At 41.6% G+C, this 17,513-nt stretch overlaps 1 protein-coding gene across 6 annotated transcripts in view; it reads right to left on the reverse strand.

Moving 5' to 3' along the window:
- Positions 1-406: 406 nt before the first annotated feature.
- Positions 407-17,513, reverse strand: part of rapgef3 (Rap guanine nucleotide exchange factor (GEF) 3) — a 43,469-nt gene continuing 26,362 nt past the window's right edge. For 5 of the 6 annotated variants that reach the window (XM_037773680.1, XM_037773684.1, XM_037773679.1 and 2 more), the window contains 25 exons: positions 16,831-16,937; positions 16,619-16,740; positions 15,784-15,961; positions 15,576-15,660; positions 14,395-14,455; positions 13,431-13,507; positions 13,158-13,304; positions 12,919-13,025; positions 10,808-10,896; positions 10,613-10,691; positions 9,485-9,635; positions 9,278-9,360; positions 9,139-9,169; positions 8,915-8,990; positions 8,587-8,724; positions 8,320-8,417; positions 7,514-7,639; positions 6,992-7,173; positions 5,329-5,419; positions 5,194-5,244; positions 4,980-5,067; positions 4,818-4,882; positions 4,663-4,717; positions 4,411-4,482; positions 407-1,130 (listed from right to left, as the gene is read on the reverse strand). In XM_037773680.1, the coding sequence (XP_037629608.1) occupies positions 1,012-1,130; positions 4,411-4,482; positions 4,663-4,717; positions 4,818-4,882; positions 4,980-5,067; positions 5,194-5,244; positions 5,329-5,419; positions 6,992-7,173; positions 7,514-7,639; positions 8,320-8,417; positions 8,587-8,724; positions 8,915-8,990; positions 9,139-9,169; positions 9,278-9,360; positions 9,485-9,635; positions 10,613-10,691; positions 10,808-10,896; positions 12,919-13,025; positions 13,158-13,304; positions 13,431-13,507; positions 14,395-14,455; positions 15,576-15,660; positions 15,784-15,961; positions 16,619-16,740; positions 16,831-16,937 (2,478 nt within the window). In that variant the 3' untranslated portion in view covers positions 407-1,011. Of the gene's footprint in view, positions 1,131-3,349; positions 4,065-4,410; positions 4,483-4,662; positions 4,718-4,817; positions 4,883-4,979; positions 5,068-5,193; positions 5,245-5,328; positions 5,420-6,991; positions 7,174-7,513; positions 7,640-8,319; positions 8,418-8,586; positions 8,725-8,914; positions 8,991-9,138; positions 9,170-9,277; positions 9,361-9,484; positions 9,636-10,612; positions 10,692-10,807; positions 10,897-12,918; positions 13,026-13,157; positions 13,305-13,430; positions 13,508-14,394; positions 14,456-15,575; positions 15,661-15,783; positions 15,962-16,618; positions 16,741-16,830; positions 16,938-17,513 lie in introns of those variants that run through there. The other variant, XM_037773683.1, reaches the window with a different exon arrangement.

Consider the following 17,513-nt stretch of genomic DNA (forward strand, 5'->3'; position numbering starts at 1 on the left):
ATGGTCCACGAAACCCCCATATGGTAGTTGATTTAAAACATTTAATATTGCCTGTTCTTTGCTGAACACGTCAACCCATTATTTATAATGACAGGGGATCCTTTTATTACTTCCTCCATGGTTACATCAGGAGAAGGCACTGGGTTTTTCTTTCTTTTCTTTTGTTTTACATGTCTTAGCCCATTATCACTCTCCGGGACTTCCAAAAAGAAGTTGTACATATTTATGGATGGTATTTTTGAATTCAAAGGATAACAGATTTTTTTGTGATTTTTTTCTCACCCCATATTGGGGGGGACATTTTTGTCAGGGGGGGTCTTCGGAGGTCAATTTTTACCTATTATGGTCTGTACTTTAAATAAAATATTTCCCTTTTTACAAACTCTTGTGCTTTCATTGACACGCATAATTGAGAAAATAATTTATTTTAGAAAACAGCCTTGTATGAAATGTTGTGCATGTCAGTGAGTGGCCTCCTTGCAAAAAAGAAAAGATTTGATACAATATATTAGTTTTGTGTGAAAATACTAGTGCACAAATAACTGACCTACAGTGATAAACTATGGCAAAGATCTTTGTTCTTATGGCCCTTTTCTGAAACCACCAGAGTGATCCAGTATATAAAATGTCACAATGATTTTTTACATCAAAGACAGGCATACTTTGCTTAACTGTACATGTTGTAACACTGCCTTTGTGAGGGGATCACTTTCCACTGTGGTACACACACTGCTGTAAGGCTTTCTGGATAAGTGTCTCATAAGTCCCAGAATTGGATTCTCTAGTTCATCATTAGAGCTTATTACCGTGCACATTGTCACTCTTGATGCTATGCAGAGAGCTCATCGATTAACGTCCAATCTCCTTGAATTAGAGTGAATCCACAGCACTCGACGCCTCCAGACATCCGTCTTATTTATAGGCCAATGTGGAAGTTTTGTTCACCCAGCTTCAGTCCGTTCTCTGGTTCACGTTTGCGATACAGTTTTACGGCCTTTGCAGGTTGATGCCCTAGCATTCTGTTGTTCTTGATAGCTGCGTTAGCCTTCGCTGGTTGTCGATCACCTTCAGGTTCTGGATATAGTGTCGGATGTTGCTGGGACTCCGTAGAGGGAGGGCGTAGTCTGAGCCTGGAGGAGAAGGACAGATCTTTTTTGTCTCGGCATATTGTTTAAGTGTTTGTATTGGCAAACCAGTCAAGTTGCAGTTTACATCTATGTCTGTCTATGTCACCACTTCATCATTTTACCCTGTTAGACTTTTGTGTGAAATTGTCAAGATTAGCACATGATTTCTTGAGTTATGGCCAAAAATGTGTTTTGTGAGGTCACAGTGACCTTTGAACACCAAAATATAATTAGTTGATCCTGAAGTCCAAGTAGATGTTTGTGAGGATTTTAAAGAAATTTGCTCCAGGCGTTCTTGAGATATCGCGTTCATATGAGACGCACGTGAGGTCACAGTGACCTTTGACCACCAAAATCTAATCAGTTCATCCTGGTCGTGTCCAGAAGGAAACTCCCAAGTTGCGAAACTCTCGCGAGATGGTTAAGGTTAGGCATTGACCTTGAATAGTTAAGGTTAGGATAGGTTGTCAGGCAGCGAGTCTCATGAGAGACCGTCTAGACACGACCGTTCATCCTTGAGTCCAAGAGTACGTTTATGCCAAATTGGAAGAAATTCCCTCCAGGCGTTCCTTAGATATCGCGTTCACGAGAATGGACGGGACGTACTGTAGCAGAAAGGGGGAAAAGAGAGAAAGTACAGAATAGCCCTTTTCCAACATGACAGGAAAAGAAGGTGAATAAATAAAGAGACACACCTGTGAGCTGGGGGGGGAATCAACTAACTAAAGCAGCATGGAGGAGAACAGAGAAAGAGGAGTGAGAGTGGATAAAGGAGGAGATCATTTGAAGTTAATTCAGTTTCTGGACATCTTTGCTCTTAAGGAAAACAGCGACATATATAAAAGTAACCTGAGCAGCAACTGAGCCAAGAACCGGCTAGATTTTCATCAACTTTCTTGGACAACTGCTGGAGGTGTGCTGATCCTTGACAAACCAAAAAATATTTGCCAGAGCTCTTTTCCTGGATTTCTCCTCAGCATTTAACACAATCCAGCCTGATGTGCTTCTGTCCAAAATGATTCAGTTACAGTTCAACCCGAACCTCATTCACTGGTACAACTAATTTCTTACAAATGCGCAAATACCATTTCACATGTAGAAATAGATGCACAAATGCATATATATCACTTTACATCTAAACCTATAACATTTTTATGTGGAATTAAAATACGTATTTACAGAGTAAGTTATGTGTATTTGCAAATCGCCCTGTATTTTTGTGGATGTGACTTTACACAACACAAATAAAAAAATACGTTTGTGGGTAGTGAAATATTTGCAGATCATGGTACATATTTGTGAATTGTCTTCTGTGGATTACAACTACTATCTACAGATCTGCTGCGGTATGAATCGGACAAAATTCTGGAAACAAACAGGAGGGAAGTTGCAAATGTCACATGGCCAATAAATCCACAGGAGAAACGATCTGCAAATGCACAAATATCATTCCACGTGTAGAAATAGATGCACAAATATCACTTTACATGTAAACCTTGAAATACGTATTTACAGAGTAAGTTATGCGTATTTGCAAATCGTCCTGTATTTTGTGGATGTGACTTTACACAACACAAATACAAAAATACATGTTTGTGGATAGTGAAATATTTGGAAATCATAGTACACGTTTTTGGAATGTCTTCTGTGGATTACAACTAACAAAGTCCAATAAAAACTTCTATACACAGCCTGGCTCAGTAGTCTATCTGTAAAACTTAAAACGAAACTTTAAAGCCAAATCAAATTGGCGAAGATCATTGGCCAACCTGTGACAGCCTCTTTTGAAGCAGCTCACAACAAGACTTGCCAACAGCATCTCTTCTGATCCCTCGCATGTTTTAAATGGGGAATATCAACTTCTGCTCTCCAAGAGGCCATTTAATCGCATTAGGCTGAAGAACGCTTTTGTTCATCAGTCCACCTAGCTGCTAAATAATAATGAATGTGCTGCTAAGGAGATGCAAATCCAGAGGACAGATGGTCATTTTTAAACGGGTTATGTATGGTTAATGTGATGTGTTTGGTTTTATGTCGAATGGGTCTTACTTGTCTGTTTGTTTATGGTAACAGTATGTCTATTGGATGTGTATGGTTTCTCAAACTGAGCTTCCTATGAATGAAAAATGAATTTCAGTGCAAACTGACAATAAATTTGTATTGTATCATATCGTATCGTATCGTATCGTATCGTATCGTATCGTATCGTATCTTATCTTATCTTATCGTATCGTATCGTATCATATCATATCGTATCATATCGTATCCCTGGAGCAGGTGGATGACTGGGATCTTGTTCTTCTTGGACCTGTTTGGAAGAAACTGTGGTCTCCTTGCCTTTGTTGGGCCATCAAGGTAAGTCTCCTTTACTGAAAGTCTCCAGGCTTCTCCTTCTTATTCTCCAAACCCAAACCCCAAACTGGATGGAACTGAACTAGATTCATTCAGATTGGAACGGACATTAAACTCTCCCTCCCCTACAGTACACCCACAAACACACATTCACCCTCACCCAACATCTTTTTTTACTAAAAGACTGACCTTTATCTGGAATCCTCTTTCAATGAAATGATTTAAAAGACATTTGGTATTCTAATTTGGACTCAGGATTTGAGTTTTGTCTCTCTTAATTTAAAAGTATAACATGGTAGTATAGACTGGTACTAAATATTCCCTCTCAATCATCACTATGCCACACTAGGAGTGTGTGGTGGTGTCTGTTTCTGCAGAGACCCTGCAGCCCTCTGCCTGGATTTTCTCCTTTGTTATTATTTAGCTTTACGTGTCTGGGTGTCTGCAAACAGCCTTTCGGTCCCACGTAGTGTAACCCCCAGCCAATAACAGCGCGCAGGGTGTGCAGCCTGTTCAGGTGGTCAAGTATCGCCGCTTTGTCACGCCCCTCGACTTCTGATACCGATTCACAAGTCCCCCTTTACTCTGTGGGATACAAAGCGGCCATATTTCACAGATGAGAACGGGTTGTGTTATGTGCATGTGGTCCAGTGATCCCCTGCTCCTCTCTGTGCTGTGAGTGCAGCTATGATCACTGTGTGTCAGTAGTTTAACAAGAACAGCACTGAGCCACAGCCACACTTTTTTTATAGTGACAGGGTAGAATTTTGATTATTCTCCTGTCTGGCGCCCAACTCTTATTTTGCATATCTGGGGCTTAAACCTATGCTACAAAACGTATGTCCAGATGGACGGACAACCGCAGAGGTATAAAAATAGGCTACAAGTACAACTGGATACAAGCGTTAATGATATGGTAGCTGTAGCTTACATGTAGACATGCGATTAGCAGGCCCTTCCAGAAACATCCGATCTGCCAGGCCCCTCTGTGGAGACGATGGCACTGCAAAAAAGAAATAGAAGTTTACCCACCTGATATATCCTTCATGCATCATGCAAAGCCAAAACCCAAGGTCCATCCATTTACTTTAACATGCATGTGCAACTGTTTGACCTTTGACCTATGCCCTTGCCAGGACTGTGAGTCTGCTAGTTGTGCGACAAGCTCAGCTGGATCACTTACCGTAAGGCTGGCTTCTGCATCCTCGTACAATTTTCACTGTCTTGGCAATCATGCGCTGTGAGAATGGGAGGAAAAGGAAGCAAGCTAAATGCCAAGATTTGTGAGGAGAATATAATTGAGCCGAGCAGCATTACAAAAACATGTTTCTGTCTTACCACTTTCTCAAAATTGACCAGTTTGTCTACATAGTTTGGATTTCCCTCATTGATGAATGTCATGTCTGGGCATAGGCAGGAACAGAAAACATGTCAGTGGTTAGTGAATTCATTTACATGACATTCTAATGCTGTATAGGCAACACGGATGGTATGTGTCACCTTTGAGCAGCAGAGGCATGAAGGGGATGTAGGGAGGACTGAGCTTGTCCACAGCCAGTCTGTAGGCCCGGTGGTTGCGTGAAGGATCCTAACAGGGGCAGAGAACAACCCATTTTATTATGCTATTGCACAAATGTAATGTAATAAACAGTACATTGAGAGTTTTGGAACATTTATAAAATCTCCTGAAATGAGAGCATACAACGTAACTTACCATTAACCTCTCATAAGCACAGTAGATTCTTTTCGTCTTGCTGGGTATTCTCTGGAATAGACAATAATAGACATATGTCATTTAGTAAATGGTGACACATTATGATTATTACTGTTGCATTCAGGGGTTTCTTACCTCCCATGTCTTGTAAAGTCTGTGTACTGCACTGTTGCTCAAACCGAACATCACAGCAAAGAATGAATTGAGATTCTTCTGCTCCTTTAATCTGTGACAGAGAGGACACATAAACAGTTAGTGTGACAAAATGCTGTTATTTGCAGGTTTTAAAGATAAGCCATATGCAAACAAGACTACGGCTGAGGTCGAATAGTCCAAAAATGACCTCCTATTGTTTTTTCCTAACCACTCTCCCATGACCTCGATGGAAAACGTCATGAGGTCAGGGGAAGATGCGAAGGAGTATTCAGAAAGATTTAGGAAAAGACAACCACAGTGCTCAGAGAACTGCACTTACACTATGCAACGGCGGATGTTTTTTTTAAAGCATCTTTATTTATAATATATAGAAAATGAGTAGGCTACAGAGACAAACTCAATGCTGTACAATTCAGTCAGGGATTCCTGTCTAGAACAGAATCACATCTCCTAAGAAGGACATTTTCTATATCTATCCATAGTGTACAATTAATCAGCAATAGCGGATGTTATTGACGTCCGAATGGTGTGTCACTTTAAATGTTGCTGCCGCAAGGAATTGTGGGACGTCATTATCTCCTTTACTTTTGTAAAGTATGGTCCATTGTATCCTATGCTAAAGGAGATGAGAAAGGAAGCATTGAAGCACCTTTCCTTAGCATTTAGAGAATTCAAACAGCTCTTATCATGGATAAATACTTCATTTCACTCAGTAAGGAACCTTCTTAAGTCAAAAAGACTATCTGACCACAGCCTATGTGTCTACAGCTACACTAGCGGCTCTGTGAGGCTGTGCTTTGAGCTAAATGAGGATGTCAGCATGCTAACATAGTACCAGTGACAATGCTAACATACTGATTAAGCGGGAATACACTTTAAAGGTGCTAAATGCGAGACTGGGATCATTTCTCTTGCCTCCACATGGCTCTCAATATGGCGACAGCTGAGCCGGCAGCTCATAGGTAACGGTGCTAATAGCGCTAACAGTGAACACTGCTGACAGAGCTAACAGTGCTAAGCTGGGGGGAACCGGAAGGTGGACGCTACGTTCCCACAATGATGTCGTCAGCAGTGGGCCACGTTCACAAGCACAAACGTGCATGTGCGTCTGGCCTGGCTTTGTCAACAGAGCACAAAGAAGCTTGGATTACATCACACAGCATTGAGCAACTTCATTCTCTGCTCAGGTAGACATTATTCCTCTATATCTTTATATAGCAAATAGTTGTTTGCTGCTATATTAATGCTCTGGATATCGTATAGAGCACCTTTAATAAACACAAAGCACAGCTGAGGCTGATGGGAATGTCATTCATTTGCAGGTATTTGGATAAATTATATTTATGACCAGATAGTGGCGCTACATGAGCATCTCCAAAGTGATTATAATTCATTCTGTAGGGAACATGAAAGCCCATGTACCAAGTTTAAGGACATTTTGCTCAAAAACCACAAATGTCAACCTCATGGTGACGCTAGAGGAGAAGTCAGGGGATCACCAAAGTTAGCAGGCGTAATCCTCTGAGGACCATGCATGTTTATACAACATGATACATATATTTCAGTCTGGACCAAAGTGTAGGACCGACTGACCCTCATTACCATCAAAACATGGCTACTGTTTTATGCAACTATAACTTACACTGCGGCGATCTTTATGAACTTCTTGAGCAGAATGGCTCGTTTCATCAGGTCTTCACAGAGGCACAGCTCCGTCACCACCCAGTACTGCACCTCATTGAAGCGACGCACAAACCGCTCCAGGTTAGCTGTGATGGCACCTGGGAATTTATGACGGCCAAATACGTAGTAGACGAGCTCCACCTGCAGAGGCAGAAACATTACAGGTGTTTTTATAGATGACTTAATGAATGGGATTTGCTTCAGAAATATGTGAAGTGTGCAGGAAATGTTGTACTGGAGTACCAGATGATCTGATGGCAAAGTGCAAAGGAGTGTGACCTAGATACATTCATGAAAGAGATACCCAGTCCTCTGTTGAAATAAGGAAATACCTGAATGTCAGTTTCAGCTTTGGCTTTACTTTCCTGATAGACTACTAGAGCTTAACCATGATGTGGCATTTGAAGTGTAAATAAGCAATTTCCTCTTTGTTCTGTATTGAATAGTTTATGTGTCGTGGTCAGATATCTGCTGGAGTTACCTCGTGCATGGCAGTGAACAGTTCCCAGTCATAGTTGGTGAGTTCATTGGCGATATCTTTAGAGCCCATCTGCTCCAGGATGTCAGTTGTTCCTCGTTCTGGACCCTGCTGCTCCTTCAGGGGCATCTGGGAGAAAGACACAGAGAAAGAGAGGAAATGAACAGATAAAAGATTGTGGTGGCATGTGCATGCCTTTGATGGCTTTCTGGACAGGTAAACTGCTTTGAGTCAAACTCAACTGTATGCACCATAATAAATAATGAACATACAACACTACAGTTTTGCACTCTGCGGCTCACGTTAACGCAGTTTCACAAGCATGTCAGAGAACTACAGTGGTCTTCAGGTAACGTCAAAATGCAAAAGGCTCTCGAACAGCCACTGTGACCAGTTTGGACTGAAAATTCTTATTATATTGATAATATTTGATTGATCAAAACAGGCCATTTCAGTAGAATATGACAAGAGAATAGAAATCAGGTTGTTATACTCTTGTTGTTGTACAACTGATTTTCACTTCTTGGTAATATACGTTCTTTGTGGTTACTGTTGTGGAGCAACATGGAGGACTCCATGAAGAGGACCCGCACTCGCTATGTAGATGAAGGGCTCATTCTAAGCTAACAAAAACATAACAATTCTTAGTTTCAGGTGATTATACACTAATGAAAACAAAGTTATGAATATTATATTCCATTTTTGCTAATAGATCCCCTGAAATGCTACACACTGGTCCTTTTAAGTGATTTCATTTCCTCTTTTATTATACAAAAAAGCAAATGGTATAGAGGGCACCTAATCCTCACCAGTTGTTCCACTTGGCTGCTTGTGCAGATGAACAGTCTCTCGTTGAGTCCCAGGGCCGTGTAGACCGCAGTCGCATCCAGCTTTAACTGAGCTCTTTCTGTGTGCATTTAATGTATCAAAAACCTATTTTCAGCATAATGAACGATAGAAAATGACATCAATGTGCAGCTCTGAATGCTTCAATCTAACAATTTCATGGGATATGGCAATTCAAATGAAAAATATCTATACACATTTGAAAAATCATTAATAAATCTGAATCCCACCTCCCGAGGAGTTCATTTTGAACAGGATGTGATCTCCGCCAGGTTTGACTATTGCTGACATCACATCCTGTACAGATGTGTTGACTGGGAGCATCAGAGTGAGAGGTTTGTTGTCTGGCCTGTAGATCTCATACAGCACTGCACCGAGAGGGGACAAAATGTCAAGATATGCTTATTTGATAACTGATGACGCAAGTAATGATGCGTTACTCATGAACAACACCCACAGATACATGAGCTAATGTGAGGCAGCTCATCTATGTTGTAACAAATTGTAGTGAAATATAGATGTACATGTATAACTGATTTGATTTAGAGTCTTACTCGCCTTTATCTTGTGCTCTGATTGGTTGCAGCCTCCCCACCGGCTCCTCACAGTTTGAAAACCAATCAAATTGCTGGTTCTGTCAAGAGTATCAGAGTGACTCAGCAAGTCAATGACAACTGACAAATGACAGCAGCAGCATGACATTCTGTTTTCTCATTAACATGTCTCTCTGATGTTAATATTCTGCACCCATGCTGTCATGTGCAAAAAGACAAGACGCTTACCCTGCTCAGTGACTGATAGCCATTCTCCAATCTGCAAAATAACAGATGAAAAACAGTTTCAGATAGCAGGCTGCAATATTTATGTCTTGAGAAATGTCGTGGAAATAGCATGTGTTATAAGAGAATAAAGACAATTTACACTTTTGTCCTCCTCCTTTCCCTAAATTGTTCTTTCAACATGCTGGACAGACGGTAATCAGCTGCCACCTCCTTCCTCAACCTCTGTTTGAGACCAAAAATGGACATTGAAAAAGCAGGAACATAATTAGTGATTAGATCTATATTCTTAAAATGCCATGGAAATATTCCAATACACAGAATGATTAAATCAAGCCTGCAATCTCACCTCCAGAGACTCCAAAGCGATGGGGTCTTCTTTCAGCAGAAGGCCGTACAGCACCACCCACTGGCCAATCAGCTTTACTACCCTCTGCTTGGTGGTGAGGATGTAGGAAGCCTTCTCCTGGTCTGAACCCTCAGAGAGCTCCGCCTTATAGGTGCAGTGGCGGTTAAGGGGCAAAACATAAAACGCTTTACAAACAAAGGATCTGAGGCAATTACAAGAAACTGTATTTAAAGCAGCAGTAGGCAAGCCTGGCAGTAAAAATCATGTGCCTCTGTGTCCTCCGGCGCTCCTAACGGCATCTACAAGATTTCACAGACTGGAGGAAAACAACCAATCAGAGCCGAGCTGGAGCCTTGCCGTCTCTGAGCAGCTGTCAATCACTGGAAAACTCCGATCAAACGGTCAAACTAGGCAGCGCTGATCAAATATGAATCAGTATTCTGTTACTGTAATGACTATTTCTCTCCTCAGATGTTTTCAGAATCATCTTGTAGTGTACTGTTTAGCTGTAAAATGAGAAAGTTTGTGACCCGGCCACCATGTTGAGATCAGTTGAGGAAATACCAAGCACCGCACACCAAACTTTCTCATTTTACAGCTAAACAGTACACTACAAGATGATTCTGAAAACATTTTACTTAAGAAATAGGCATTACAGTAACAGTATTGATTCATATTTGATCAGCGCTGCCTGGTTTGACCGTTTCATCGGAGTTAGTGAGTGATTGACAGCTGCCTCTGTTGAATGAACAGCCAATAGGAACGCTCTCTCTCTGAATGACCTGTGATTGGCCAAAGTCTTCCGTCACAGGCCAAATGTTCTAAAGTCTGAAAACAGAGCCATGAGGAGGAGCGGAAGTCTAGTTTTCTCTCAGAACACTTGAATTACAATATGCTGAAAGGTTATTATGGAATTTTTGCTCAATGATGCCAAAAATATACTGCCTACTGCAGCTTTAAGCAGAATATATTTAATATTAACTTGTGGCAACTAAATGCTCTGTTTAAACTGCAGACATTATCATCATCATAAGCAGCAGCAGCAGCAGCAACAGTGGCAGTGCACATTATCATTATCATCATCAGCATCCTCATTACTGTGTATTACTATTGACCATGATAGGATATTGGTGTTGTAGTGCGGGACACAGCTGGCTGGAGGGCATGAAGACTTTGTGGGTGAGCAGAAAGTCGCTCACACAGGGAGCTGCAGGGAGAGAAATGTCACAACAACACACAGTTAACTAACTGACCACATCTGATTGTCTCGGATCACTCAATAAAACTGAGAGAAAAGGCTAGAAGGCGCCTGCAGGCTCCCACCTATTGTGTCATTTCCATTAGAGTCCAACTTTACTGTCTCCAATAGGTGCTCCAGGATTTTCTCAGGTGTTCCTGACATAACTGTGTACCTGCAACAGGGCACAACAGAAGAGAGAACATTTTTCCTGACATTAATATTCTTTGTATTGCACTGCCTGCATGCTGCTTCTTCGTTTGTGTTTTAGTTGTGCATGATAATGTAGTATGCTACTTTCTTATAATTTCTCTGCATGCTTATATAATAATAATAATAATAATAATAATAATATTCTATGTTCAACTATGTTTTCATTAGTGTATAATCACCTGGAACTAAGAACCGCTGTGTTTTCGTTAGCTTAGAATGAGCCCTTCATCTCTACGTAGGGAGCGGGTCCTCTTCATGGAGTCCGCCATGTTTCTACAGTAGCCCAGAATGGACAAACCCAACACTGAGTCTTGAGTGAGTCTTTTGCGTTTTTACATTACCTGAGTTTGTGAAACTGCGTTATTGTGAGCCGCAGAGTACAAAACTGTGGTACCGCCAGCTGCTGTCTGACTTCCGTTGCTCCTATAGTGTTATTATGGTATGGATGGCCTCTGAGCGAGGCAAACAGCGTTACCACGGTTTCACACTCTGCGGCTCACGTTACTGCAGTCTTGGAAAGGGAGGAGGGAGGAGTGAGTGGAGGCTGCTCAGTTGGTTGCAATCTGCAACCACACCATTAATGCCGCCAAATCCTACACACTGCACCTTTAAGGGTGATTGCTTAACATCTGTCCAGGAACTACAAATGAGCAAGACTACAGGCTCTGTGACATTGTACTTAGGCACAGCGAGCTAATTGTTAACACATCTTAGTTTATTACACTACATTATCGGTGTATATGTATGCTGACTGATAACTTCCCAAAAAGAAGAACCAGAAAAAAAACATTTGACGTCATCATTGCATTGTTTGTCCTGCAGCCCTGTATTTACAACCCTGGGCAAGTTGGCAGTAGCATATCATGAGTAAACAGCACCGTTGGGAGAATAACACATCATTTGATTTGTTATTGAACCAATAAATGCTTTGCCTTGCAGCACCTACTGTATCTACGTCATAACTCTTTTACCACTAAATGTGAGGGCTTCTTGCCTCATGGCATCAGGTCCAAAAATGTAATATTGGTTGGGTTCAGTGGCGGACTCAGGCTGTCTGAGGGGCAGGGGTGAAAAAAAATAAAAAGGGCACCAGCTGCATGTGATGGGGCACCAGCGCACAGAAGGTTTTCTAGCATTTAGGGCAGCCTTTATGACACTGCATCATGTTTTATCCATTTTAAGGCCACCCTAGAGGGCACTGCATCACGTTTTCTCCACTGGAAGGGCACCAAAGAGAGCACTGCATCATGTTTTTTTCCACTGGAAGGGCACCCAGTGCACTTCATCACATTTTCTCTACCGGCAGAGCAACCTAGGGGGCACTGCATCATGTTTTCTTCATTTAGGAGCCTCCTATGGCAATTAATCACATTTTCTCCTCTGGCAGGACACCCAAGAGAGCACTTTAAAATGTTTTATTCACTTAACCACACCCTAGAGGGCACTTCATTACGTTTTCTCCAGTGGAAGGGCACCCGAGGGGGCACTATATCATGTTTCATCTACCATAGGGGAATCCAAATGTTTTTTTGTTTTTTTTTTCGAACATGGGGGCACCAAGGGGGCATTCGCCCCCCTCCTGCGTGGTCGGACTCCTTAGATAATAAATCTTGGTTGTTTGGTAGAGAACAAGAGAAGATGGTTGCAGTGTGCGTAGGTGTGCAAGTATGGGAAGCCAACATCATGTTAATTAATTTTGATGTTTGCTAAAACACTTCAAGACTGATAAGAAGCCATTCAACGTTGCAGGGTTGAAGTCCATTTCTTTTCTGGCTGCCAGATAACAACCGATTAATAAGACCTTAACCACGTTTGACAAAAAGATCTATATACTAGTCCGTCACTGTGTTATGATGACAATGGCAGCGTTTGTGTTATTGGCGTACAGTATCTGCCCACGCCCAGGTAAAGTGTCTTAATGATTGTAAACCTGCTTGTGAAGTTACTGTTTTATTGTCTCAGTGAGTGCGTCAGAGTTTCTCACTTGCTGTTGTTTCCTGCCCCTCCCTGCTCGTTACAGTCGGTGCTCTTCTCCAACACCAGCACAGTTTTCCCATGCTCTTCCAGTCGCACTGTATTAGCTTCAACATCCTAAAGGACAGGAATTACAGACATGGATGTCAAATACGTGTTTAGTATAATTGTGGATCTGAATTTGTGGTGCACACAGAGAAAAGGACTACATTTTTGACATGTCTATAATAATGAGTTACTCAGACACACCTTGAGGATGCGTATAAAGTCCTGTTTATCCACACGGAGGAAATGGCAGTTGTCTTCCCTCAAGATGATGGTGGCAGCACGCGGGGCGTCATTCAGCAAAGCTAGCTGCCCAAAGTCCTCACCCTCATGTAGTGTGGTTACCAGGCCCTGTATGCACACGGCACTTCCAACATTATACTAGCATCCAATTCAAGGCAACGAGGCATTTCAGGAGTGCCAATTCTGACATTTATTATTATTATGATTATTATAGCAACCAGTAAATGGATTTACCTTCCCATGTGTGATCACATTTACAGAGCCTTTCCAGATGATGTACCATGAAGTGCCTTTGTCCCCCTGACTGAACACTACATCACAAAAAAAGACAGTCAGCAGCGCCAACATTGGTCCTTGACACATGTCATTTACAATGGGCTTTATTATGTATGCATGACTTTCATATTCATGACGAGACGGAGCAAAGTGAGAGATGAGAAAAAGATGCATGATGACCTGATTGTTTCCACTGAAGTAATGAATCGATCGTGACATGAGGATATTGCTTGGTAGAGATATTATATCTGAAAGGCGTGTTGTGCAGAAGAGGATGTTAAAGCTGAAGTAGGCGAGATCAGAGCAAATATGATTAAAAAAAGTAATCAGTAAGAGCTGATCTGAGGTCTGCTGTCCATCTGCTGTCTATGAGAGCCGGCTGTCAATCACTCTGAACTCCGACCAAACGGTCAAACTAGGCCGCGCTGATCAAATATGAATCAATATTCTGTTACCTTAATGTCTATTTCTCTCCTCACATGTTCTCAGAATCATCTTGTAGTGCAAGGTTTAGCTGTAAAATGAGAGAGTTTGTGATGCTGCCTTCATTGTGAAATCTGGTGAAGGAATGCCAAGTTCTGGTCACATGACCGGAGCACAGCCAATAGGAACGCTCTCTCAGTGAAATGACCTGTGATTGGTCAAAGTCTTTCGTCACGGGCTAGATGTTCTAAAGCCTGAAAACAGAGCCATGAGGAGGAGCAGAAGTCTAGTTTTCTCTCAGAACACTTGAATTACAATATGCTGAAAGGTTATTATGGAATTTTTGGCCAATGATGCCAAAAATATATACTGCCTACTGAAGCTTTAAGGGGGCATCTGTGCGGTTCAAGCACACATTGAAACACTGCGTGTCTCCATGTGCATGCAGCGAGGCTGTCTCCCGCCCGAGCTCAAACGTCAGCAAAGCTGTCACACTCACAGACTGTTCCGGCCTTGGAGTGTGATTCAAAGACCAGCACCGCTGCCAGCTCCTTACGCACCTACAAGCACAACAGGGTAACAAATTAGACTGAACTGCAGATAACTCCTGTTCTCATTGTTCGATTGTTGTACAATCCAGTGGTTCTCCGATCAAAGTAGTTTAAGAATCAGAGGAAACTGGAGGCATTGTTAACTGTAATTGGCTCACAATGTCGACAGATTTATGGTTGATTCTGTTTATTGCAAGAAGAATACTAGCCTTGAAAACAGATCCAAATGGAGCTCTTGTATCAAATTCAATTTAAGGTTTACTATTACCATCAAAGCAAAGCTACTTTAAGGGATAGTTCAGGTGTTTTGAAGTGGGGTTGTATGAAGTACTTATCCATAGTCAGTGTATTACCTACAGTAGATGACGGTCTGCATGCCCCCAGCTGAGTGATGTACTGCTGTGGACGGGGCCGGCAGCAAAACGTATTTTAGTCACCTAAAAAAAAAGGCTGACCTAAAAAAATCAGTTCAGGTGTACACTATATTTAGAATGTTTTCACTGGTTTACCTTGCTGTCAGACAGCTACACAGTCTATGTTTCTGACGGGGAATTGAAGCCATTGTATCCATCTATGCTCTCTTCAAAGGCACCAGACTCCATTGAAAATGCCTGTAATTTTACTTTGCAGAACACGGGGGTTTCGGTTAATATCGGTTTAGTTTGTTTGTGTCTGGTGCCTTTGAAGAGAGCATAGATGGATACAACGGCTTCAGTTCCCCGTTGGAAACATAGACTGTATAGCTGTCTAACAGCAAGGTAAAGCAGTGCAAATATTCGAAATATAGCGTACACTTAAACTGATATTGATTTTTTTTTTAGGTGAGTCTTTCTTTTAGGTGTCTAAAATACGTTTTGCTGCTGGCCCCGTCCACAGCAGTACATTGCTTTGCTCCCGTACGGTAACTCCTGTCTGCTTCTCCAAGCTGGAGGCGTGTTGACCGTCATCTACTGTAGGTAATACACTGACTATGGATAACTACCTCATACAACCCCACTTCAAAACACCCAAACCATCCCTTTTAGTGCAGTGTAATTGCTTGTCTGTCTCACTTTTTTACGCACAAAAACTACGTAGTATATAGTGGCTTTAATCATGAGGACACTGATGTCAAGTAATAGTGACTGACAGAGGTGGAGAGATGAGCTGCAGCCTTGACATGGAGCAGCTCCTCATAGATGACCTCCAGGTCCTCAGCACTCCTCTGACTGGGGCTAAACACAGACAACAGGTGGAATCAACCACAGAAAGATGCAAGCTGGATATCATGTATGATCACTGTGAAATGGACTTCACTAACTAGGTTTAATACCACATATCCAAGTGGTTATACTGACCATTTGCGTAGAATCATAGTGAGCAGAGCGTCGGGACCCAGCTGAGACAGCAGCGATAGAGCCTCCTGCAGCTCATCTTCCGAGTCCTTCTCATTTGGTATGTGGTTCAGGCTTAACTCTGAGTCCTGGAAGCGGTAGAACTGGGTGTCCTTGTCATGGAAGTTCAACTCGTGTTTCACTTGATTGAGACAGAACACAGTGGAGGGAAGACATTAATGAGACTTAACTAGTTGTGTACACCTTTAGAGAAAAGGTGATCACATAAAAATGAGACAGTTGAATAAAACACAGATTAGTTTGAAAATAGGAAACAAAAAAGAAAATAAATTAATGTTGACAGTTGACCTTAAGGAGAATTAGTTGTCATGCTGTATTTTTACAAAACTCCAGAATGACAAGATAAATGGAAATAAGATTCATTTATTCAGAGTGACCCGCTTCATTTGATAATGAAGCATTTATATCCTGATTGAAGTGGTCTGTTCCAGGAAGACAGTGCCCCGTCCAAAGAGCACAAGCGGTTAGTGAACACTTGACTGACTGATTGTAAAACATCAGTCACCAGATTTCAAGCTACTCAAGCACTTATTGGAAATCCTCAACTGCAGCCTGAGACATTATTATCAGAATATATTTAAAAAAATACATACTTCTACAGTCCATGTCAAGGCGTAAGCTCGCCCAACACATGACAAATATGATGTTAATGTCTCCTTACATTGTGGCTGCTGGTCAACTGTTGATAAGTTAAACTGTCTGGTGTGATGCACATCCAAGCAAAGATGGATTTATAACGTTCTTTTTGAGACACAGTTCTGCAAAAATCAGTTCTTACCATGAACGAGGATTCCTTCATCCACCAAGACCTGCCACATCCCAACCGCCTGGCTTCTTGATTGCAGACATTCATTTTGTTTCATCAGCCAATCAACAAGCTCCTTACCAGAACAACATTGTCTGTGATGAGAAACGTGAAGTGTGAATCTACATGTGATTTGCAGAGATTGTTTGTTAGCGTAGAAGAAATCCCTCTACCAGCGTGGGTACCTGTATGTTTTGAGATGATGTTTCCTATCTCTGATCAGACCAGGGTTCCTCTCGATCATGACGCTATACACCGATCTTGCTGCCTTTACAACACGATCTGAAAGAAACTTAATAAACATAAAGAAAAAAAAGCGATTCATGTCTTTCATTCATGAACATTAAGAGGACATATCATACTCAGTTTCAGGTTCATACTTGTATTTTGGGTTTTTACTAGAACATGTTTACACGCTTTAATGTTCAAAAAACACATTATTTTTCTCATACTGTCTGAATCAGTGGGCAAACTACAGGTCTGAGAAGAGAAGCCGATGTGGAAGTGCCTTAAACTTGCATTCTTTCTAACAGCCAGCAGGGGGCGACTCCTCTGGCTGCTAAAAGAAGTCTGATTGTATAGAAGTCTCTGAGAAAATGAGCCTACTTCTCTCTTGATTTATTATTTCTTTGTTAGTTTATGGTCTCAATCTCTAGTTTCAAGTCTTCTTCAATACAGCATGATGTTCATTTAGTAGATGATGATCCCATTTAGAGTCAGATAGACCATAAAGCAGGGGATGCTTTAGGGCGTGGCTACCTTATGATTGACAGGTCGCTACCACGGTGTTGTCCGTGTTTTTCAGTTCATGAAAGTTAAATGTAACATTTTGGTAAAAATGTCTTATTCAGCGTTTAGTCGTACTTAG

The sequence above is a fragment of the Sebastes umbrosus genome, chromosome 6, assembly GCF_015220745.1.
Source record: "Sebastes umbrosus isolate fSebUmb1 chromosome 6, fSebUmb1.pri, whole genome shotgun sequence".
Classification (NCBI taxonomy): domain Eukaryota; kingdom Metazoa; phylum Chordata; class Actinopteri; order Perciformes; family Sebastidae; genus Sebastes; species Sebastes umbrosus.